The 24,820-nt window shown below is 42.4% G+C and overlaps 1 protein-coding gene across 1 annotated transcript in view; it reads left to right on the forward strand.

Annotated features, from left to right (window-relative positions):
- SPHKAP (SPHK1 interactor, AKAP domain containing) overlaps positions 1-24,820 on the forward strand; it is a 257,420-nt gene that overhangs the window by 206,418 nt on the left and 26,182 nt on the right. Inside the window, exons 5-6 of the mRNA XM_082249593.1 lie at positions 4,436-4,691; positions 17,725-21,163. Coding sequence (XP_082105719.1) covers positions 4,436-4,691; positions 17,725-21,163 — 3,695 coding nt within the window. The remainder of the gene's footprint in view (positions 1-4,435; positions 4,692-17,724; positions 21,164-24,820) is intronic.

Below are 24,820 nucleotides of genomic sequence, written 5' to 3' on the forward strand. Positions count from 1 at the left end.
GGCCCCGTGAAACACATAACAAAAGGTTCTGAGGCACACAATGCATGGCACAGCAAATATATCTTAGTTACAGTACTACAAGTGACTCACATAAAACCCTCAAAAAAGGTTGAAAACAGACTCCTCTATTATATATGCTTTTCTGCACAATAATATATTTGATCCTGTCTTAAAGAATACCTTCTTTGATACAATTGTGGACTCTCTGACAGGGCCACCACTGCCATAAGGCAGATCAGGCAGCCGCCTGAGGGCACTAGAGTGGCAGGGGTGGTAAATTCACATACCTCATGGATTTGCAGCAAATGCTTGTGGAAGGTGTTTGGGTCCCACACACTGCGATCTGCACTCTCCCCAACCACCAGCCGCCTTTTCCAGAGCAGACTAAAGCCACAGTCGCCTCCTCGGCTGTGATATGTTCCTGTGCACAGACAGAAGGAGCTGGGGAGGAGGAGAGACTTCACTAAGCATTCACAACGCTGATCTGAGGTCTGTGATTTAATATACACAATACAATATACGTAGATGACACTTGGGGGAGGGGGGCAAAGCAGGAGGTGAGGGAGACAACCTGGAAAAAAATACTTGCAGTGATTTGAGGGGGGGGGGGGCTAGGAGGATACTGTATGTCCTAAAGGGGGGCGTTTTGAGAGGAGAGAGGACTTGTGCTCAGAGGGAGGATGGATAATAAATCTTTTTGTGGAGGAGAGGGAGTGGGGATTTTTGCTAAAAGGGTGAAGTGGGGGGGGGGGGATTTTGTACTCTCCTTACCACTACACTCCTGTCCCCTGCATTCTGTGCATTACACTTCTGTCCCCTGCATTCTGTACATTACACCCCTGTCCCGGGTATTCTGTGAATTTCATTCCTGTCCCCTGCATTCTGTACATTACACCCCTGTCCCAGGTATTCTGTGCTTTTCATTCCTGTCCCCTGCATTCTGTACATTACATACTACCAGCCCCTGCATTCTGTACATTGCACACTCCTGTCCCCTGCATTCTGTACATTACATACTTCTGTCCCCAGCATTATGTGCATTACACACTCATGTCCCCTGCATTTTGTGCAATACATACTCCTGTTCTCTGCATTTTACATTACACACTCCTGTCTCCTGTATTCTTTACATTACACACTCCTGCACCCTGCATTCTGTACATTACATACTCCTGCCCCCTACATTCTGTACATTACATACTCCTGTCCCCTGCATTCTGTACATCACATACTTCTGCACCCTGCATTTTGTACATTACATACTTCTGACCCCTGCATTCTGTACAATACATACTCCTGCCCCCTGCATGCTGTACATTACATACTCCTGTCCCCTGAATTCTGTACATTACATACTCCTGTTCTCTGCATTCTGTGGTTTACAGTCTCCTGCCCCCTGCATTCTGTGCATTACACACGCATGTCCTCTGCATTCTGAATATTACACACTCCTGTCCCCTGCATTATGTACAATACATACTCCTGTTCTCTTCATTCTACATTACACACTCCTGTCCCCTGTATTCTGTACATTACACACTCCTGCACCCTGTATTATGTACATTACATACTCCTGCCCCCTACATTCTGTACATTACATACTCCTGTCCCCTGCATTCTGTACATTACATACTTCTGCACCCTGCATCTTGTACATTACATACTTCTGACCCCTGCATTCTGTACAATACATACTCCTGCCCCCTGCATTCTGTACATTACATACTCCTGTTCCCTGCATTCTGTGGTTTACATCCTCCTGCCCCCAGCATTCTGTACATTACACACTCCTGTCCCCTGCATTCTGTACATTGCATACTCTTGTCCCCTGCATTCTGTGCATTATGTTCTTCTGGGCCATGCTCTGTGTGTCATGTATTACATACTCCTGATCCTTGAACACATTGCATGAAACACCCTGGACCCCTGCATTCAGTGTTACGCATCTTAAACCCGACACTAACTGCAGCACCCTGTGCATTGCACATCGCCAACCCCTCGCCTTACACACGCCTGAACTATATACACAATACTGTACATTATATATTTCTCAGCAAAGTCTTCATTGTCTTAACAGTTGCTGGTTGCTACGCAGTCCCTGACTATTTAATGAAGTTCTTTTTTAAGGTAGTCTCAGATAAAGTGTAAGCTCTCTGTATATTTTCATTGTCTGCGAAACCATGTGCAATGGAAGCTTTTCATTCTTTTTTTTTTTTGTGATGATTGTGCTGGGGTTTATATTTATTTGTGATACTCTTGCTTGTGGCATAGCAGTGGAAGCATATTTTATAGGTACAAGGAAGCCCGGCTTTTGTTTAACCATGCTCTTAAGCTATGTGTGCCGTCTGGGTAGACAAAAATCCTTGCACAGGTCCTGCTCCTTGACAGTAGCTGTTAAAACAGTGAACACTTGATTTAGGAATATAAAACATACAACATGAAATAAAGTATAGTGGTTAGGTAATATACAACTGCACACTAAGTGCAGCACTCAGGAATATGCGTAAAGCATATAGATTTCAGGGATCAGAACTATGTAATGTACAAAATTACATATGGAATTCAGCAGTCATGACCCTGTAATGTACAACATACCATATAAAGTACAAATGTGACAGAATCTGCACTCTGCACTGTGCTTAATATTTATTGATAAAGGCAATTTACACAAATGTAGTATAGAGAACATTAAAAGCACATACATACAAAGCATAGCGCCTTAACAACTGTATTGTGAACTGATTGTGACAATACTAAATGTTAGAAATCCATAAGATTAGTATAAGCTAATAGGCTTAATCCAAAAAAGTCCAATGAATAATAATGAATAATTAAGTGCAGACATACTGTATGTAGAAGTGAAGAGAGATGAATATGATGCAACCACTCCAGTAAACATGAAAATATTGTGTCCAAATGACTGAACCACCACCATCAAGTGAACTGCAAATATATGGCTGCCGTCACAGCAGCATGTGCGCCTTACAGCATATATGGAAATCCTTCTGTCTGCGTCACAGCACTGTACTCCCGCAGGCAGCTTTTATAGTCCAACTATGAACAAAAGAAGCTCACCAAAATCCCAGATGGATTTTCCATAGTGTAGTAAGTTTAATGTTCCAATAGTATAAACACAGCCTAAAACAAAAGTAAAAAACACTCACATGAAAAGCCGCTGGTGACCTGGAATCGCACAGCGTCTTCTCATGTGAGTGGTTTTTACTTTTGTTTTATGCTGTTTTTATACTATTGAAACACTAAACTTACTACACTATGGAAAATTCATCTGGACTATTGGTGAGCTTCTTTCATAGTTGGACTCCGCATAAAAGCTGCCTGATAGAGTACAGTGCTGTGATTCAGCCAGAGACATTTCTATACATGCTGTAAGATGTACATGCTGCTGTGACGGCAGCCATATGTTCCGGTGAGTTTGCAATTCACTTGATGGTGGGGGCTCATTCAATATGGACACAATATTTTCATGTTCACTGGAGTGGTTGCATTGGATTCATCTCTCTTCACTTCTACATGCGTTTGCGTTTTTATTTATCTTTATTATTCTTTAGACTTTTTTGGAATTATGCCTGTTAGTTTATACCAGGGGTCTTCAAATTATGGCCATCCAATTGTTCAGGAACTACAATTCCCATCATGCCTAGTCCTGTCTGTGAATGTCAGAGTTTTACAATGCCTAATGGGACATGTAGTTCTGCAACAGCTGGAGGGCTGTAGTTTGAGGATCCTTGGCTTATACTAATCTTATGGATTCACATTTATTATTGTCACAATAAGTTCATGATATAGTTGTTATCACAGTTACTTTGGCGCTACATGTATCCCATATAAAGTTCAGTTTTTAAGACTATGTAGCATTAAAAAAGAGAATACATGTCTACGTAATCCACAGCATAGAGTGCAGCAGGAGTAAGTGTCCACTTACATTTGTGGTGAATGATGAGTGCCTTTTTTAAGTTGGGATCAGCGGTGATTGCCTCTTTAAATGTTTTGTGATCAATAGTGAGAACTATAACCCTTAAATGGTGCTAAGTAGTAAATGCTCCTTTAATGTTGTGGTCAGTGCAGTCATAACGTGTTCACTGGCTGATAAAAAAAAAGCTGCAGAGATTCTCCATTGCTGCCTCCTGGGTCTCTGCTGAGTGACATTGCGCTGGAACTATTCGGGCCAAATATCACTCCGCTCTGCATGGTCAACTACAGCAGAGCAAGTTGCTCTGACAATCATGTAACATGCTCTGTTAAAGGTCAATGTAGACTTGTAGACTTGCAGTGGGCAGGAAACCCAGAGCACATGCCCCAAATACACAGGTCTAGCGATGCCTGCGGGACAAATGGATTGTTCAGTAATGTTTTCCTAAAATGTATATTGGAAATATATATAAGAATTCTCACAGATTGCTTTGATCTCTTACAGATGTTTTACCCAGATGAGATTTGCTTGCTACAAAGAGAGGGAGCTCCTGAGATGATCTCCTCAAATTATATCATCTTGGAACTGAATAAGTTTCTGCTGGGTCTGGAGTTGGCCCAAGAGAACCATTTGCAGGGTGAAACCTCCCCACTGCATGCAGAAGATGATACGAACTGCTCAGTGTCGTCAATAGAGGAGGATTTCCTGACAGCCTCTGAACAGCTGGAGGAAGACAGTGAGGAGGAGAACTGCAAGGAAGGTAAATAGGAAAGTGTATTAAAATAGAAAAAACTTTAGGCGGTCCCTGGGTTACAAACATCCGACTTAAAAATTAATCCTACTTACAAACGGAGGGAGACAACAGGAAGTGAGAGGAAATCTACCCACTAAGAAGGGAAATTGACTCCTGTAAGAGTTCTCATGGGAAAAAGGTGTCTCCGCTGAAGCTTTATCACCAATCCTTGTTTCCGCAAAAAACTAAAATTTTCAAAATCCAATTGTCATAGGGACAGAAAATGAGGTAAAATCTTTTGAACAAGAGGACAAACAGCTAAACAAATGTTACAAGGGTGTTAACCCTTCCCTATGCTATCCAAAAAATGTAAAAATTATTTTTTTGGCTGAAGCTACACTTAAAAATGTACCCCTTCCAATTTACAAATCAGTTCAACCTAAAGCGGAGTTCCAGCCTCGGGGGTCAATTTTAGCTAAAAATACCCCTGGGACAGTCAGGGCTAGTACATTCCATAATGGATAGCCTCTGAACCAGGGGCGTAACTACAGGGGTTGCAGGGGTTGCAATCGCTACCGGGCCCCATGCTCCAGGGGGCCCGGTAGCAAACCAGTGGTTGAACTTCCAGGATCGCAAAGGTCACACTTGCGACCGGACCCTGGCATTGCACCACTGTGGGGAGGCCCCAAGATTGCAGAAAGGGGGCCCACTGCAGAACTTGTGAAAGAATCCTGCTGCGGGACCGTAATAAAAGGCCATGCAACGAGTGTAAAGAGCACCAGGATTAGTGGGAAAAGCCCTGGGCTTGAAGGTAAGGGCCCCGGCCAGGGGTCTGGGGGGCCCTTCATGGTTTCTTGCATCAGGGCCCTGAAGGTTCTAGTTACGCCTCTGCTCTGAACTGTCCCGGGTTGCAATTACCTGTAAGAAGAAATACTTACCTTGAAAAGTTCTTCTCCAGCGCTGCCATCTCAGGTGTGGGCAGCTGAAGCCGCAGCGTCCCTCTTCGTGTCCTCTTCCGTGACGTCGGAGTCCCACAATGCACTGCACCGGCCCCGCTCGTCACTTCCGGGGCAGGCGCAGCATCCCTGCACAGCTTCTGGGCATGCCCAGAAGCTGTATAGCAGGGAATGCCGTGCTTGCACCGGAAGTGACGAGCGGGCCGGTGCAGGCGCTTTGATTCCTGTGAGCAATGACGTTCAGCTCCCAGGAGTCATTGCAAACTGGAAGAGACGGCGCGGGCTGCAGAGGGAGAAAGTGGAAGGAAGGCAAGTATACTTTCTTGTAAGCAAACAAAAAAAAAGTATCCATTTCTTTTTCAGGTTGCAATCAGCAAGCGGATGGCCCAAAATAGATTTTTTCGATTTTGAGGCCGGAACTCCACTTTAAGAACAAAACTACAGACCCTATCTGAGGAACCACCTGTACTTTTAAAACTATGTAAAGTGTTATATTCCCTCCTACTGAGCTTAATTTAGTGGATTGAACACACAGTGACATGAACATTAAAATAGAATGGTGTTTTTTATCAGGCTCTGGTACTGCCACAGATCTCCATTGACAGTTTTGTTTTAACAGGATTGATTCCAGTTTTCAAGTGTCCTCGATTGTACCCCTGAATCTGTCCCATTCGACGAACATACCAGATCAGTTATTACTTTGCTTTTATTAATACACATGTAGTGCCCCCCCAAACCCCAGAGGCCTGGTGGTGACCCCAAGAAATAGGGAGGGCTGACATTCCTCCTTAAGGTGCAGGTTACTAGGCATGGTGGGTGGTGTACAAGGTAGAAAGATGGGCACCAGTCACTTTTATGCTTAAACAAAGCTTATTTCTCACAACAGGAAAAAATATGGGAGAGAGGGGTAGGGCACATGACACCCTTAGTAAAAAAAAAAAAAACAGCAGATTGGCAAACTCATTTGACAAAAATGTAGAATAGGTAGACAGCGGTACAGAAAAGAGCCTTTAAGCTAGAACCAGCAATCTGTACTTTGTAGCATAAGCTTTGTAGCATATTTCAAGCGTTTACCAGGGAAGTTTATGGTGGGTTTAAGATGGACTGGCGGTATTGCAACTTTAAAATGGCTTGTACCTTATTCAGAAAAGCCTTGTGACAGTTTTATAAGGCGATCCAACATTTGTGACAGATTCAGGTAGTACTTTTTTTTTTCCATATTAAGAATCGGTCACTGCATTTGCAGCAGATTCAACAAAGATTACTGTCAGTTCACAGATAAGCAAACTGGAGGTAATTAAGACCAACTTTGAGTTGGCAAACAGAGAGACACCACTGCTTAATGTGGGATACTTTGTGCTGTGAAATTGTCATTATTATAACAGCTTCTTGAACAGGGCTCCCTGGTTGCTTTGAAGCTGATGACCGCTGGTGTCATAACAACCAATGAGTCATCCCGGTCCCATTCAGCCGCTGGCTGGGAGAATCCCCAGCCGATGGGTGAAAGTAAAGATAGAGGTGGGGATGCTGGTTCATTATCCAAATATGGCAGCGGCTGAGGAATCTTCGAGCTGCTGAATGAGGCCAGGGATGAGTCATTGGTTCCTAGGACACTGTTGGCTGCACCACTGACAATATCCTTGCTAGTGAGGGGCTGAACATGTACTGAAGATGAAGTGTCCGCAGTTTGTTTCATTTTATTGGTTTCACAGCTGAAGTTTATTCTGCTTATATTTTGCCTTTCCTGGTCAGATCATGGAAGGTGTGAAGGGCTGGAAGAATAGCTGTTTATAGCCTCCTGAAGACATCCCAGCACTCTGCCTCATTAGTCTTCTTAGGAGTCCTCAGCCTGGATGCAAGAAGAGGGCTGGGTCATGGGAGTTATGCAAATATTAAAATGACTTTAAAGGCACGTATTAGTCTCGAGGAGTGGACGTTCCTAGCCAGACTGTATTTGCATGTAGACTGCCTTGGGTAATGCCCACATATGATGCTGAGCCTCTATGATTAAAATAACTAAAAATGAATAAAAGAGACTGACCAGGGACAATAATGCTGAGGAAGAATTGGCTAGATCATACTGGACGCCCTCCAGCAAGGAAATGAGGCTGATTTTATTTGACTTGTTAGAAATTCTAGTGCACACTGTGAGAAGCTCACAATGTTCAGTGAAATCAGATTAGGCCATTTCAGTACAGGACAGGATCCTGTACAACTGCTTAAGACCAAGTAAAGCTGGAGTTTAGGTTTAACTATACTCTTTCAGTCTTGCTGCTAATCTGTCACCAAACAAAGCACCTGCCTGTCCCAGGAACCAGTAATGGACATTACCCTCATCTGACTTCTGGTTTGCATACCAGTTTTGGGGCTGTTACTTCGCTCAGAAAATGGGTTCAAATTCTCTTCATAGAACCAGTTTGCATTATATTAGTCTAAACATGGCACAGAGATGCCCTTTAGGAATAATCTTAAAAATGATAAATCATATATTGCCTTTTATAACACACTGCACTGTACCTTCTGCTTAAGAATACCGCTAAACCCACTGGGCCTGTGTTCACTTCAAACATCCATTTGTGTGCAGGAGAGTTAGAAAAAACAGAGCTTCTTCATATGATTGGATGTCTGATGTGACAACATTCATTTCACCTCACTTAACACATTTGTAAATCAAGTTTGTTTCCTTGACCACCATCACTCTTCATGTCTTTCCCAGTGACCTATTCTTAGTACAATCCTGCTTATGTCAAATACACCATAACTGCAGTGATAGCAGCACACAATAAAAGTCATCATTGATGAGACGAAATATGAGAGCTGATATGACATTGTCACTAAGGTCTACATTATTGGCATGAGATGTGAAGGAAATATCATTCTTCTACAACTATAGAGGATATGTCATTCATCTATTTATCAATTTTCTATAATATCGTTTTAACCACTTAAGCCCCGGAAGATTTTACCCCCTTCCTGACCAGGGGGTATTTTGCGATTCGGCACTGCGTGACTTTAACGGACAATTGGGCGGTCGTGCGACACTGTATCTAAACGAATTTGGCGTCCTTTTTTTCCCACAAACAGAGCTTTCTTTTGGTGGTATTTGATCACCTGTGCGATTTTTTGATCATGCGCTATAAACAAAAAAAGAGCGTAAATTGTGCAAAAATAGCAATATTTTTCACATTTTTTTATATGAAATTCCCCCCCCCCCCCCAAAAAAATGTAAAAATCAAAATTTTTTAACATTTTCGGCCAATTTGTTTTATGCTACCTATGTTTGGTAAAAAAAATCGCAAAAAGCGTATTTTGATTAGTTTGCGCAAAAGTTATCGCGTTTACTAACAAAGGGAAAGATTTTTGTCATTTTTGTTGCTTTTTTAACGCGTAATGGCGGCGATCTGCGATTTTTTTTGCGGTACTGCGACATTGCGGCGGACAGATCGGACCCTTGGCTGACATTTTTGCCACTTTTGGGGTTACCAGTGACATTTCTACAGTAATCAGTGCTATACATATGCACTGTTACTGTAAAAATACACTGGCAGTGAAGGGGTTAACTTTTTTGAAAGGGAGGGGCTATGTGTGTCCCTAGGGGCGTGCTTTCTACTGTGATTGGCTGTGGCTTCAGATGTATGAAGAGTGATCAACGGTTCTACATAGTAGAACCGTATGATCATCCTTCATACACAGGGGAGAATGACAGGCAGCTTGTTTACACAAGCCGCCTGACTTTCTCCCTCTCCCCCGACGATCACAGAGTGACCGGCGGACATCGGGTCCGCCGGTCACACGCGCGGGGGGGTCCGTGACCACGTGGGAGCGCGCCTCCGGCGGCGCGCGCTCGCTCCCTAGACCCTCACAAGCTAGTGACGTAGCCCTACGTCACTATGCCTGTGAGGGGCTGACCGCCGACGTAGATAGTCGTGCGGCGGTCGGCAAGTGGTTAAATAGAAAACATAACAATTCTCAACATTTTTGGGTGAAGGGTGATGGCTTTGCCTAATTTGAAAATTGGCCTGCTGATCTTGAAATCTGTATCTTTAAGCTTCTTCTGAAAATGGTTCTCGTAGTCTCTGTCCTGGAACTAGTATACGAATCAGGAAAGTTGGAAAAAAGTCAAAAGCCTTTAATTACACACTTGTTTCAGGTCAGAAACTCGAAATATTAAAGCCAAAAGGTCAGCATGACAGTCAGTCAACTAGTATTTTAAAAAAAAACAGGCATGCAGTGGGAATTTCTATCTTTCCTTTAACAAACCAAGGATTTATTCTGCTTTTACATCATGCCTACGTGAAGAGGATGTTGGAAAAATTCAGCACTGCTTTTCTTTTTAATACAAATGTAATATATCATGAATAAGGCCAATTATATATGAGTCTGGCATTAGGCTGTTTGGAATGACAAAATAGTGTGGGTACATTCTACTGCATTTGCTGATGCCACTGTTTTTAGAAGCTGTCAGTAGCAACTGAGGAAGTGCTATAGATCATTTTGGGATATTTTTCATTTAGATCTTGGCACAGTACTCACATTAGTAGAAAACAGTTAAATAATGGTGTTATTATTAGAATGTGTTAGACCTTTTAGAACCTTAGCATACATTTCTATGGATAAGCCAGCATGCTACCAATTGAATAGTTTACTTGCTTTGGAAAGTCATTGTGTCATCTTACATAGTTACATAGTTACATAGTTACATAGTAGGTGAGGTTGAATAAAGACAATAGTCCATCCAGTTCAACCTGTGTAGGTGTGTGTGACTGTAATCATCTAACATAGCCCTTTATCTCCTGATCCTTGAGATGTAAGTCTAAGAGTCTTTTGAAAGTCACCATACTACCCGCAGAAACCACCTCTTGTGGTAGACAATTCCACAATCTTGTAGCCCTAACAGTAAAGAACCCCCCACGTTGCCTGAGGTTAAAACGCTTCTCCTCTAATCGCATTGTATGTCCTCGAGTCCTCATGCAATTCCTTCGAATGAACAGCTTTTTTTCTAAGCTGAGATCCCCATTAAGATATTTATAAATTGCTATCATGTCCCCTCTCAGACGTCTCTTCTCCAGGGAAAATAAATCGAGCGATTGCAGCCGCTCTTCATAGGTAAGGTCCTCCAATCCCCTAATTAGTTTAGTTGCCCTTCTCTGGACTCTCTCCAGCTCCAACACATCCCTCCTGAGGACTGGCGACCAGAACTGGACAGAATACTCCAGATGCGGTCGGATCAGAGTTTTATAAAGTGGAAGGATTATAGTCTTATCTCTGGAATACATCCCTTTCTTTATGCATGCTAATATTCTGTTGGCTTTGGAAGCTGCCGCTTGGCATTGCATGCTGTTGCCTAATCTATCATCAACCAAGACTCCCAGATCTTTCTCCATTTTTGAGTCCCCCAAGGGTTCCCCTCCTAACATGTATTGTGTTTTTATGTTTTTGGTCCCCAAGTGCAAAACCTTACACTTCTCCACATTAAACCTCATTTGCCATGTCGTTGCCCACTCCGTAATTTTGTCCAGGTCATTCTGTAGGATATCTGCTTCATGCTGTGCAGTTATTGCCCTGGCCAATTTTGTGTCATCTGCAAAAATTGATAACGAACTACTGATCCCGTCCTCAATGCTGTTTATGAATAAATTGAACAAGGTTGGTCCCAGGACTGAGCCCTGGGGCACCCCGCTTACTACCTCAGCCCAGTCTGAGTATGCGCTGTTTATTACCACCCTTTGGACACGGCCTTTTAGCCAGTTCCGTATCCAAGAGCAAACCCTGCTGTCGATACCTGCAGACCTTATTTTATAAATTAAGCGCTTGTGGGAAACTGTATCAAACGCCTTAGCGAAATCCAAGTACACCACATCCACTGGTCTGCCCCTATCTAGCTCACAGCTCACTTCCTCGTAGAATGCTAAGAGATTGGTTTGACAAGAACGCCCATTTGTAAACCCGTGTTGGTTACTACTGATGATGTTGTTGTCTTTAGCATACTCTACGATATAGTCCCTTATCATCCCCTCCAGAAGTTTACATACTATTGATGTCAAACTGACAGGCCTATAATTTCCCGGGATATGTCTCTGGCCCTTTTTGAATATCGGAATCACGTTAGCCTTCCTCCAATCCCCTGGTACATCTCCTGTCCTAATACTGTCAGCAAAGATTAGGAACAGTGGTCTAGATATAACCATACTGAGTTCCTTGAGCACTCTCGGATGTACGCCATCCGGGCCTGGTGATTTGTTTGTGTTAAGTTTATCCAGTCTTTCCCTGATTTCCCCCTCTGTTAGCCATAGTGGCAAGTCCTGTGTATTACTACTAACCATACAGTCATGGTCAGTGTACCCCTCCTTTTCCTGCGTAAAGACTGACGAGAAAAAAGCATTCAGCACGGTTGCTTTTTCAGTGTCCTCTGTAACCATCCTCCCATCATCGTTAATTATGTGTGCAATATGCTCTGCCCTAGTTTTTTTGCTGTTGATATATTTAAAGAATTTCTTTGGGTTTTTTTTACTATCCTCCGCTATTTGTCTCTCAAAGTTGATTTTAGCCATCTTGATTTCGTGTTTACACTTCTTATTTTCCTCCTTGTATTGCTGGAAGGCCGATACTGTGCCCTCTGATTTATATTTCTTGAAGGCCAATTTTTTCCCCTAATAAGTTTTTTAACGCTACGGTTTAGCCAGCCAGGTTTGGCTTTGTCTCTTCTAAATTTATTCCCCATAGGAATGCACTGCAAGATGCCTTTGCTTAATATGTTCCTAAAGCATTCCCATTTTTCCTCAGTGGTCAGGGATCCCAGGGTTTGGTCCCAGTTCACCCTTTCCATCATTGAGTACAATTTTGGAAAGTCTGCCCTTCTGAAGTTTAGGGTTCTTATGTTCCCCACTTGCCTTTTTATATTGTTATTTATACTAAATGTGATCATCCTGTGATCGCTAGAGCCCAGATTGTCCTGGACTCCTACCTCCGAGATCATCTGTGTCACTGTATTACATCAATGGATATAAAAAAATGTAAAAAATTGGCTATTTGAGTGAAAGATACAAAAAATCATATCTGTCAACAATATGCCTAAAGTGTTACCCATAACAGTAAAATCAGTCTGTATATGCAGTAAAGCATGCTTGTTATACTTACTTTGGAACCTAAGAGGTTAATCCTCTGCATTGTGTAAAAAGCTGTTTGATCCTGTTTTCTCTGATCCTCCCCTTATTCCCCAGTCCCAACCCATTCTCTCATAGAACAGAGGCTAGGGAACAAGCTGCACATGCTCAGTTTTGGTGTGTATTGCTAAAGAGTTTTTCTTTTCTTGGGAGAGTGCATGTGATCAGCACAGGGCCAATCAGCACTGTCCAGACAGAGGGTCAGGGGTTCTGCAGTTTGATAGGACAGTGAGAGCAAAATGAAAGCTACTCCTACAAGCTTTCACTAGACACTAATAGAAATCACAAGACTGCTCTAACTGCTGATGAGAAAAGGTATTTAGCCGTTTATATATTTACTAAAATAATTGCATTTCCATGTTCTGTGTACTGTAGGAGACCAAATATAGTGAATGCAGGCTCCTGGATTTAGTAACACTTTAAAGGGATTGTAAAGGCATAAGATAAAAAAAACCTTCTGTGTGCGGCAGCCCCCCCTCCGTCCCCCTAATACTTACCTGAGCCCATCTTTATCCAGCCATGATGCAGGAGTGTCTCAGCTGCCAGGGACTCCCCTCCTCATTGGCTGAGGGAGCAGCACGGCATGATTGGCTCTCACTGCTGCCAATCAAAGTCAGTCAGCCAATCAGGAGAGAGAGGGAACAGGGCGGGTAGAGGCTCTGTGTCTGAATGGGCACAGAGAGCTGTTACTCGGCTCGGGTGCCTTCACAGCAAGCAGCAGAGGGAGGGGCTAGGAGCACTGAAGAGAGACCCAAGAAGAGGAGGATCCGGGCCACCCTGTGCAAAACCACTGCAACAGAGCAGTATAACATGTTTGTTATTTAACCACTTCCGGACCGCCCACCGCAGTTTTACTGTGGCAGGCAGCCCCTCCTGCGCGAACCACCGTAGGTCTACGTCAGTCGCGCAGCTACAGCTGGGGGGGATGTGCCGCTGGCGGTGTGCTCCCGCCCCCACTCATCAGTGGGGACTCCGATGCACAGGGCAGGCAGCTCCAATTGCCGCCTGCCACCCGCGATGGCTCCCCACTGAGAGAGAAGAACGGTCAGCTGTTGTAAACACAGCTGACCGTTCTTCTCTCTGGAATGATCACAGAGTGCCTGTGATCCTCCTATATAGGATCACAGGTCTCTGTGATCATTTCAAAAGCCCCGCCCCCATACAGTTAGAATCACTCCCCTAGGCTCACATTTAACCCCTTGATTACCCACAGTGTTAACCCCTTCCCTGCCAGTGTCATTATTACAGTAAAAGTGCATATTTTTAGCACTGATTACTGTAGTAATGTCACTGGTCCCCCCAAAAGTGTCAAAAATGTCAGTTAGGGGTCCGATCTGTCCACAGCAATGTCACAGTCCCGCAAAAAATCGCAGATCGCGGCCATTACTAGTAAAAAAAAAAAACAATAAAAATTACATAAATCTTTCCCATAGTTAGTAGATGCAATAACTATTGCGCAAACTAATCAAAATACGCTTATTGCGATTTTTTTTACCAAAAATATGTAGCAGAAAACAAATTGGCCTAAAATGTTAAAATATTTAGATTTTTTAATTTTTTTTTTTGGAATGTTATATAGCAGAATGTGAAAATTATTGTTTTTTTTTTTTTTCAGGATTGTTGCAATTTTTTGTTTATAGCGCAAAAAAAATAAAAAAATCGCGCAGGTGATCAAATACCACCAAAAAAAAGCTCTATTTGTGGGGAAAAAAGTACAATCAATTTTATTTGGGTACAGCGTTGCACGTCCGCGCAATTGCCCGTTAAATTAGTGCAGTGCTGAATCGCAAAAAATGGCCTGTCATTAAGGGGGCAAATCCTTTCGGTCCAGAACTGGTTAAAAAAAAAAAGCTTTTAATGGTGCGTTTTAGGAGTCTATAGCATTTTCAGACCGAGAATGTGTTAAACACATTCTGGAATCACTGTATCAGCTCATGTTCAGTACAGAGGAAGGTGTACAGTTCAACATCCACTGCTTGTAAAGTAAGGATACATATAAACAACTGTTAGGGTCTTCATCCATAATAAATTCATGAAAGTGTAAGTTGATCTGTAAACATGTTTGTAAGTGCCGGTTCACACTAACGCGGCATGACTTCGGGGGCGACCTGTGAAGTCGCGTGCACCGCAACTTCGGCGAGACTTGCACGGACTTCATATAATGAATGTCTATGCAAGTCGCTCCGATGTCACCCCAAAGTAGTACAGGAACCTTTTTCTAAGTGTGTCGCTCCTATTAGAACGCTTCCTGTAGCACACAATGGACCGCGACGGACCAGTCGCCTGACAAGTCGCGGTAGTGTGAATGGACACTTAATGCTTTATTAAAAAAAGAAGAAAACAATAATACACATATTAATTATTTATATATAGGGTACATACATTAGGTTGAAAATGTACACAAAATGTATACAAGTCTGTCAAGTTCAACCATCAGCAAAAAGGGAAAACTTGCATTCTCAGAGTCCTCAAAGTCATAGCTGATCCATAGGAATATGGAAGGTCCTTAAAAAAGTGTAGTACAATGTTTTAATGATTTTTTTCTTACCTCTGAGGGCAATCAGACTAGTCCCCTAGATCTACTATGTACTTCTTAAAAAGAAGCAGTTTGTATGTTAAAGAAAATCACCCAACTATATAGGTACATAGATGTGTTTGGACCCTTCTAGTTTAAGCTCAGTTATCATGCTTATATATATACATCACTGAGGTTATGAACCTGTACGGTTGTTAGGCAGTAAATATTTAATTACTTCTGAATAATAAGTATGCTCTAGATTCCACTATAAAAATGTACAAGATACTCTGGTACCTTTTGTGAAGCTGAAGTTTAATCCACTTATATTTTGCCTCCCTTGGTTTCTGCTTCACCCTCAACAACATGCTAATGACATTTACAAAAAATACCTTTTCTTTTTTTATTACATACCTTATTTTTTGACCCAGTAGCTTTATCGCTGGTTCTCTGTAAGCAATTCAGGCAGATTATGACTGGTGGAAGGGGCCAGCAGGGTGCTTTACATAGCTTCCTGAAAATATCACAGTACCCTCCCTCAGTACGTCTCTCAAGAACCCTAAACACTGATGCAAGCACTTGGCTGGCTCTAAGGCTCTATGGCAGTGCCATCTTAAGAGCCTTATAGGCCCCTGGGCATTGCAGTGCACTGGGGCCCCCTGCCTACACAATCACCCATGAGAATATACTACAAGAGAGTACAACTACCTGGAGTATATACCTTACTATATACATATTACAGGGAACACTATATACTACAAGAGTCTCTTGTAGTATATAGTGTTCCCTGTAATATGTATATAGTAAGGTATATACTCCAGCCTAGTTGTACTCTCTTGTAGTATATATTGGTCCCTGTAATATGTATATAGTAAGGTATATATCCTCCAGGTAGACTATATACACATTACAGGGCACACTATATACTACAAGAGAGTACAACTACTACCTGGAGGATATATACCTTACTATATGCATATTACAGGGACCAATATATAGTAAGGTATATTCTCCAGGTAGTTGTCTCTTGTGTCGATCGATGGAGAGAGAGAGAGAGAGTGTGAAAAAAAAAAAGAAAATTAAGCAGCCTGGCAGCTGGCTGCCTTACCTTTCACAACGGCTGCACAAGTGCACATGAAGGGAGAAGTTGGGTGGAGGCGGAGCCAGTCTTCTAGGCGCGTAGAGGAAGACGAGCCGACGAGGAGGATCCTCCTCCGCTGTGCATCATGGGTCTGCTCTGCTAACGTCACTGGTTGCTAGATGCCAATCGGCCTGGCCTTAGCAACCAGTGTGCAGTGCAGACAGCAGACTGAGACTTGAGCCACCGGCGGACAACAACGGGGGGGAGGGCGGGGCCCGGCGGACAACGGGGGGGCCCTAGACCACCAGGTAATCTGGATTCTGGCCTCAGGCCTGTTGACAGTAATTGCCACCATGTCCATGTTTGTGGGGCCCCTTGGCAAGTGGGGCCCCCGGGCAACCGCCGGGCGTGCCCAATGGAAAAGACGGCCCTGCTTGAAGGGGAAAAGTCAGATAGGAGAACAAGGCTTTTCGAGGCAGCCATATTTGTGCACAAACCACCCTAGCTAACTTCTACATGATGCTGAGCCTCCACGATTGAAAGTACTGAAATCCAATGAATGGCTCAGACACGGTCTGATTGGGAAGGAAGGGGTTAGGTGATGCTGGACATCCTCTAGCCAGGAAATTAGATGGGCTCTGTCTCTATATCACCCCACCCGCAGCCTCCTATGACACAGAAGGTTTCAGGAGGATGATCTCCTCATAGTCTGCTGGCCTGCACGTGCACACTGACTAATGCAATCTTTGGTTTGGTGACCAACTATCACTCTCTAATTACACAGCCAGCTCCCAAATACAAGATGGTGGTGGGAGAGAAAAAAATCTGGGAAACCTTTGGGTTGTGGGAAGACAGCACTGGACATCATGGGCTAGTAAGTATGTGCTTTTACATGTCAGCAGTACTTGGAGCACCTGGCTTTTAGTTTTTCAAGATCTGGGTGAACTTCCTTTTAAAGCCTAACTTCCAATTCAGTTCATTGCCGGATATGTTTATTTCAAACTCTTTCTATGAAGTCTCAAAATTTATGGTTGCATTTGCATTTCCATATGTAAATCCCAGCCTTCCTTTAATAAAAGTTTTATATTATTGATGACTCTTGAGTCACATTTCTCATGAATGCAGGATCAAATGCTGACATCAAACACAATATAACTTTGAAGCATTACTGAGCTAGTCTGTAGCTACACCTTAACCAAAAAATTTCTGTTTGACACTTGTCATACTTGTTAATGCTTACTGCATGAGTCATGTCTTGAGATATTCAAGCCTGTACTGTGTACCTCATAAAAATCCTTAAAAGTAGAACTAGTTCTGACCCACTTTTCTCATCTTTCAATTTCAGAGCCCCCTGATGAGATCAAGAAAGTGAAAAGGAAAGTGTATGAAAATCCACAGAACAAAAAGAATGGAAGAGCAAATCTCAGGAAAGAAGAGCATCTTGTCAATGTTGGTCAAAGGGTGGAATCAAGGAGAAACTCTGAAGGGAGACGACCTTCTCTAGTCAGTGGTTGTCTTGAAAAGGCAGCTGAGTGTAAAACTGAAAGATGTATTAATGAACTTTGCCATACTGCAATGCAAGCCAAGCATCCAGCAGAAAAAAACATCCAGCATGCCACAGCCGGTGAGACTGACCATCGCACAGAATCTTTTGAAGATCCAGCAACCACAGGCCAGTATGCAACAAACCTGGCTGAATGTGTACTGCAGGATGCATTTATCAGACTATCACAGTCTGACAGCTCTTTTACCAAGGAAGCTGCTGTCAGCATATCTGCTGGGGACTCTTTACTGTCTGGAGTCACCTGCAAAGAAGGATCTCCTGCAGCAGCCCGTTCTTGGAATGACCTTCCAAAAATTGTTATAGTTCAGAGTCCAGACAGTTGTGATGGCCCAACTGATTGGGTGGATGAGTCTCATTGGTCTGAGCAGGAGACCACAAATGTTTGTGATCACTGGACAGATGAGGATGGATCTTCAGGCTCCACGCAAAGTACTTTAGAAGTAGCTTTAGCATGTGCAGCATCAGTTATAGGTACAATATCTAGCCCTAAGTCTTCAGAGCAAAGTAAAGTGAATCAGTTAAAAAATGTAGATTCACAGGATAGAGACATTTCTGAGGACAGTATTTCAGACCTTGTAGGGTTTCCAAATGTTACTGTGGGGGCAGATTATTCATTGCCCTCTGCTTTGTGTGGACTAACTAGGGTGGCAAGTGCAGTAGCTGTTTGCGGACTTGGGGATCAAAAGAAAGTCAGCTACCCTAGTACTTCCAGTGGGCTTTTAGTTGCAGCTGATGCCTCAACAGCTGTGGCTTTACACTGCAGCATTGCATTGGGAACAAGCATCGATAAATTCAAGGACAACATTGCAAAGGTTCTTCTAAAAGAAGCAGCTGTAGTTTTGACAAGTCCAAGCACCTACAAAAATGTGGGAGAGTTTATTGAGTCTATGAATAACAAAATCTTGACCAGTGTAAGTTCTTCCAAAATCATTCATGTGGGGGATGTTGTTAACGATGATCTTGCTCATAACTTATCTGATATGATACTTAGACATTCTGCTGAAAAGGAAATCCAGACGCTGCAGGTTACTGAGAGTCGACAGCTTTCCACTGCTCCAAGTGATTTTGTGACAACTACTACTGATCTTCTATATAATGTGATGCATTTCACTTGTAAGAAAATGAGTGATCTAGTACAAACTGGAGACTTATCTTTGAATGTTGAGACTGTTTGTCCAAGATCTGCAGGCCCAGACCAAACAGACAGTCAGAATGACTTATATGACTTACCAAAAGCTCACAAGCCGATAGTTCCAAGGAGTGATAGCAAAATAATGCAGTTACACAGCTATAGCACAGAACAAAAAGTTGAACCAGTTACCCTCAAACAAAATGAAGTTAAGGAGAACGGTGAGGGGTGTTATAGTAATGGGGTTCAAGGGAAACCATCTTTCTCTAAACAGTGCCTGAAAAGAGAACGCTACAAACGTTACCATGATGAGCATAAAGCTTTCTTCGTCAGTGATGGCACTTTCTCAGATGATGAATGCAGACATTGGGCAGATAAAGGTTCCATAGATGCATTACCAAAATCAGGGAGTCAAGAAAATGTCAACTACGAGAGTTACGTATCCAAGGAAATCATTGTAAGTTCACCTTTGGGTAGTAGTTACACACTGCACCCTGCTCAGGCTGTACTTTCTGTAAAACATACAGTCAGCAATTACTGCTTAACAGAATTTGCTGATGACTTAGCAGAAACTGTTGTGTCTATGGCCACAGAAATAGCTGCCATATGCCTGGAAAATTCCAATGGGAAGCAGCCATGGTTTTGTGCATGGGCAAAAGGAAGTGAATGCCTGCTCCCTCCTTGTAGGACAGTAAAAAGGAAGAAGGAGGCATCAACTGGTGGGGCAGTGGTAAGAAGGCATAGACCACCACGCCTCAGTGAAATAAAAAAGAAGACAGATGAACACCCAGAGCTTAAAGAGCGACTTATGAACCGAGTAGTAGATGAGTCTATCAACTTCGAAGATGTCCAAGACCCTGTTAATGCTTTTGCAAATGAAGTAGCTTCAAAAATAATGAGTCTAACAGAACCATCAGTTGCAGATTCATTATGGCAGGGCCAAAATGTGTCACGAAACAGGTTACACTGTGAGAGGTGGAATCGAGGAAAAGCTTCCAGTTATGAGAGTATCCCAGAGGAGGATTTAGATACTAAAAGTCTTCTCAACACACTTGGCCCTGGAAATACATTAGGACAGCCTTTCAGCAGGACAAGCTCAGTATCCAAACAGTCAAGCTGTGAAAGTATCACAGATGAATTTTCAAGATTTATGGTGAATCAAATGGAAAATGAAGGAAGAGAATTTGAGCTACTTTTGGACTACTATGCTGGCAAGAATGCAAGTAACATTCTGAATTCTGCTTTGCAGCAGCTTTGCAGGAGGAACAGCCACTTGAACGTGAGACCTACTTGTCTTTCTAAACAGTCTAGTACAGAGAGCATAACTGAAGAGTTCTATCGCTACATGCTGAAGGAAATAGACAAGGAAAACAGGGACAATTATTCCAGCAGAAATACTGCAGAATGGACAAACAATTTAATGCCTCCTTCATCTCGTACACCCTTTTGTTTCCGTCAGTCATCCATGCCTTGTAACAGGTCATCTAGTGCACGCTTAACTGTAAATACTCCAGTTAAAGCAAACTCATTGGATGGGTTTGCAAGGAGCTCTTCTAGGGATTTTCTCAACATCCAGCCTGTAAATGCCATTTCTTCCACAAATCTCTGCAAGTCGGACTCTTGTTTATACCAAAGGTGCCACACCGACCAGGCAACAGATATGTTAATCCATGAGACCTGGTCCAGCTCCATTGAGGCATTAATGCGCAAAAATAAAATCATAGCAGACAGAACTGAAAGTATAGATGAACCACTACCAGCACACATGGACAATTTTGCCAACAAGCTGGCAGTGGACATTGTTCAAAGTGGAAAATCTCTCAATGTTTCACATCAGGATTCACTTGAAAGCACAAATAAAGGAAGCTTTAATAGTAAGTCTGTGTCACAAACCCAGTGCAAATTTACAGACAACCAAGAGGCCTCAGTCAGCAAAGCTTCATTTAGTACCATGGAGGTGCCCCTTATACAGATTGAAGCAGAGCAGAGGGAAGAGACCGATGGAGAGGAACAAGAAAATGTGCCTGGGAACTCCAATTTTAAACATAAGTCCGAGCAAGATAGAGCAAGAAGCATTTCTCATGGAGTAAGGTACCGTACATCCGACAAATACTAATTATAGATAACCTAGTATATTCAATGTATACTTTTAGTGTGGATACTGTATTAACCTACCTGTGAATTTATAATTTAGGTTGCATTGGTATTACTGGTCATGAACAATATTTGACTTTAAGTAAGCAATCGAGATTTGATTTGAGATACAACTTTTCGGTTCTGCCCCCTGAAGGGTACAGTGTTGACATCGTGACATATTTAACCACAAATGTTGCCAATAAGCAAATGGAAGGACTGAATGTTAGCATCAATAAACTATTTTATTGGACAATCTTTCATAATCTAAAGGTTCTTCAGGATCCCTACTATTATGGTAAAATGAATTGGCCAAAACCTTATTTTATATGTAGCAAATGAAAGCTAACATTTTGTTAGTCACTGTGGTTTTTTTTTTTTTTTTTACTAAAGCTAGAGAGTGCAAATTAGTCATAATTCTGCTGGGAAACCAATCAGCTTCTAACCTCAGCTGGTTCAATTAAGCTTTGGTAAAAGAACCTGGAAGCTGATTGGTTTCTCTGCAGAATTGTGACTAATTTTGCACTGCTTTATTAAATAAACCCCTGAGAGAACAACTACACTTTCTTTTTTTTGTTTTTTTTCCTATTTTTATTTTTTGTTTTTTTTTTAGTTTTAAGCTCCATGATTTATCTATGATCTTCACTTTACCTCCACTTTTGTGACCTTATTCTCATCCTTACGTTCTAAATTTAAAACATTAGGTGGTTATACTCTAGATTATTTATGAAAAATATATGGTACTATTTAGATAAACTTTATTCTGTACAATTAGGGCTTGATAATTATATAGAAACTGTAGTTACTAATCAGTTTCCCTTTCAGTAGAAATTACGTCAGATGTATATGAGAAATGTGAATGTTTAAACTCTATGTTCTCTAGGATTAACCACTTCAGCTCCAGAAGGTGTTACCCCCTTCCTAACCAGGCCATTGGGGATTTGACAAGGTCTACTTGGGTGAGAGTGAGAGTGTAGATAAAATTATACACCCTAATCCAGTAACGCCTTATCTTAGGGCATTGCCACCATATGTGGTATTACGTTCCTTCTTGTCCACAGCCACGGAAACATAAGGGGGGCGCTCACGTTATATACAGTGGGTACGGAAAGTATTCAGACCCCCTTAAATTTTTCACTCTTTGTTATATTGCAGCCATTTGCTAAAATCATTTAAGTTCATTCTTCTTCCTCATGAATGTACACATAGCACCCCATACTGACAGAAAAACACAGAATTGTTGACATTGTTGCAGATTTATTAAAAAAGAAAAACTGAAATATCCCATGGTTCTAAGTATTCAGACCCTTTGCTGTGACACTCATATATTTAACTCAGGTGCTTTCCATTTCTTCTGATCATCCTTGAGATGGTTCTACACCTTCATTTTAGTCCAGCTGTGTTTGATTATACTGATTGGACTTGATTAGGAAAGCCACACACCTGTCTATATAAGACCTTCCAGATCACAATGCATGTCAGAGCAAATGAGAATCATGAGGTCAAAGGAACTGCCTGAAGAGCTCAGAGACAGAATTGTGGCAAGGCACGGATCTGGCCAAGGTTACAAAAAGATTTCTGCTGCACTTAAGGTTCCTAAGAGCACAGTGGCCTCCATAATCCTCAAATGGAAGACGTTTGGGACGACCAGAACCCTTCCTAGAGCTGGCCTTCCGGCCAAACTGAGCTATCAGGGGAGAAGAGCCTTGGTGAGAGAGGTAAAGAAGAACCCAAAGATCACTGTGGCTGAGCTCCAGAGATGCAGTCAGGAGATGGGAGAAAGTTGTAGAAAGTCAACCATCACTGCAGCCCTCCACCAGTCGGGGCTTTATGGCAGAGTGGCCCGACGGAAGCCTCTCCTCAGTGTAAGACACACGAAAGCCCGCATGGAGTTTGCTAAAAAACACCTGAAGGACTCCAAGATGGTGAGAAATAAGATTCTCTGGTCTGATGAGACCAAAATAGAACTTTTTGGCCTTAATTCTAAGCGGTATGTGTGGAGAAAACCAGGCACTGCTCATCACCTGTCCAATACAGTCCCAACAGTGAAGCATGGTGGTGGCAGCATCATGCTGTGGGGGTGTTTTTCAGCTGCAGGGACAGGACGACTGGTTGCAATCGAGGGAAAGATGAATGCGGCCAAGTACAGGGATATCCTGGACAAAAACCTTCTCCAGAGTGCTCTGGACCTCAGACTGGGCCGAAGGTTTACCTTCCAACAAGACAATGACCCTAAGCACACAGCTAAAATAACGAAGGAGTGGCTTCACAATAACTCCGTGACTGTTCTTGAATGGCCTAGCCAGAGCCCTGACTTAAACCCAATTGAGCATCTCTGGAGAGACCTAAAAATGGCTGTCCACCAACGTTTACTATCCAACCTGACAGAACTGGAGAGGATCTGAAAGGAGGAATGGCAGAGGATCCCCAAATCCAGGTGTGAAAGACTTGTTGCATCTTTCCCAAAAAGACTCCTGGCTGTATTAGATCAAAAGGGGGCTTCTACTAAATACTGAGCAAAGGGTCTGAATACTTAGGACCATGTGATATTTCAGTTTTTATTTTTAAAAAAATCTGCAACAATGTCAACAATTCTGTGTTTTTCTGTCAGTATGGGGTGCTATGTGTACATTCATGAGGAAGAAGAATGAACTTAAATGATTTTAGCAAATTGCTGCAATATAACAAAGAGTGAAAAATTTAAGGGGGTCTGAATACTTTCCGTACCCACTGTAGGTTGCCAGCCTAGCTGGTACCATGTACCATCTCAGAAGCACTTTGTAGTTCGCTTCGATAATTGAGGTATGACAAAAGACCTTAACCACTTCAGGCCCGGAGGATTTGGCTGCTCAAAGACCAGGGCCTATTTTGCGATTCGGCACTGCGTGACTTTAACAGACAATTGCACGGTCACGCGGCGCTGTACCCAAATGAAATTGACGTCCTTTTTTTCCCACAAGCAGAGCTTTCTTTTGGTAGTATTTGATCACCTGTGCAATTTTTTCTTTTTGCGCTATAAACAAAAAAAGAGCGACAATTTTGAAATAATAACAATATTTTTCACATTTTCTTATATGAAATTCCCCAAAAAAATGTAAAATCAAAATTTTTTAACATTTTAGGACAATTTGTTTTCTGCTACATATGTTTGGTTAAAAAAAATCGCAATAAGCGTATTTTGATTGGTTTGTGCAAAAGTTATTGCGTCTACTAACTACGGGAAAGATTTATGTCATTTTTATTGTTTTTTTTTTTTTTACTAGTAATGGCGGCGATCTGCGATTTTTTTTGCGGGACTGCGACATTGCGGCGGACAGATTGGACCCTTGACTGACATTTTTGACACTTTTGGGGGTACCAGTGACATTACTACAGTAATCAGTGCTATAAATATGCACTGTTACTGTAGAAAATGACACTGGCAGGGAAGGGGTTAACTTTATTGGTGATCAGTGGGTTAAATGTATCCCTAGGGACGTGATTCTAACTGTGGAGGGGCGTGGCTTGTGATGTAACCACAGAGACATACGATCCTACATAGCAGGATCGTATGATCTCTGCAGTTACACCAGGGAGAATGACAGGTGGCTTTGTTTACATTAGCCACCTGCCTTT

This window comes from Pelophylax lessonae, assembly GCF_965119305.1.
Source record: "Pelophylax lessonae genome assembly, chromosome: 3".
NCBI lineage: Eukaryota > Metazoa > Chordata > Amphibia > Anura > Ranidae > Pelophylax > Pelophylax lessonae.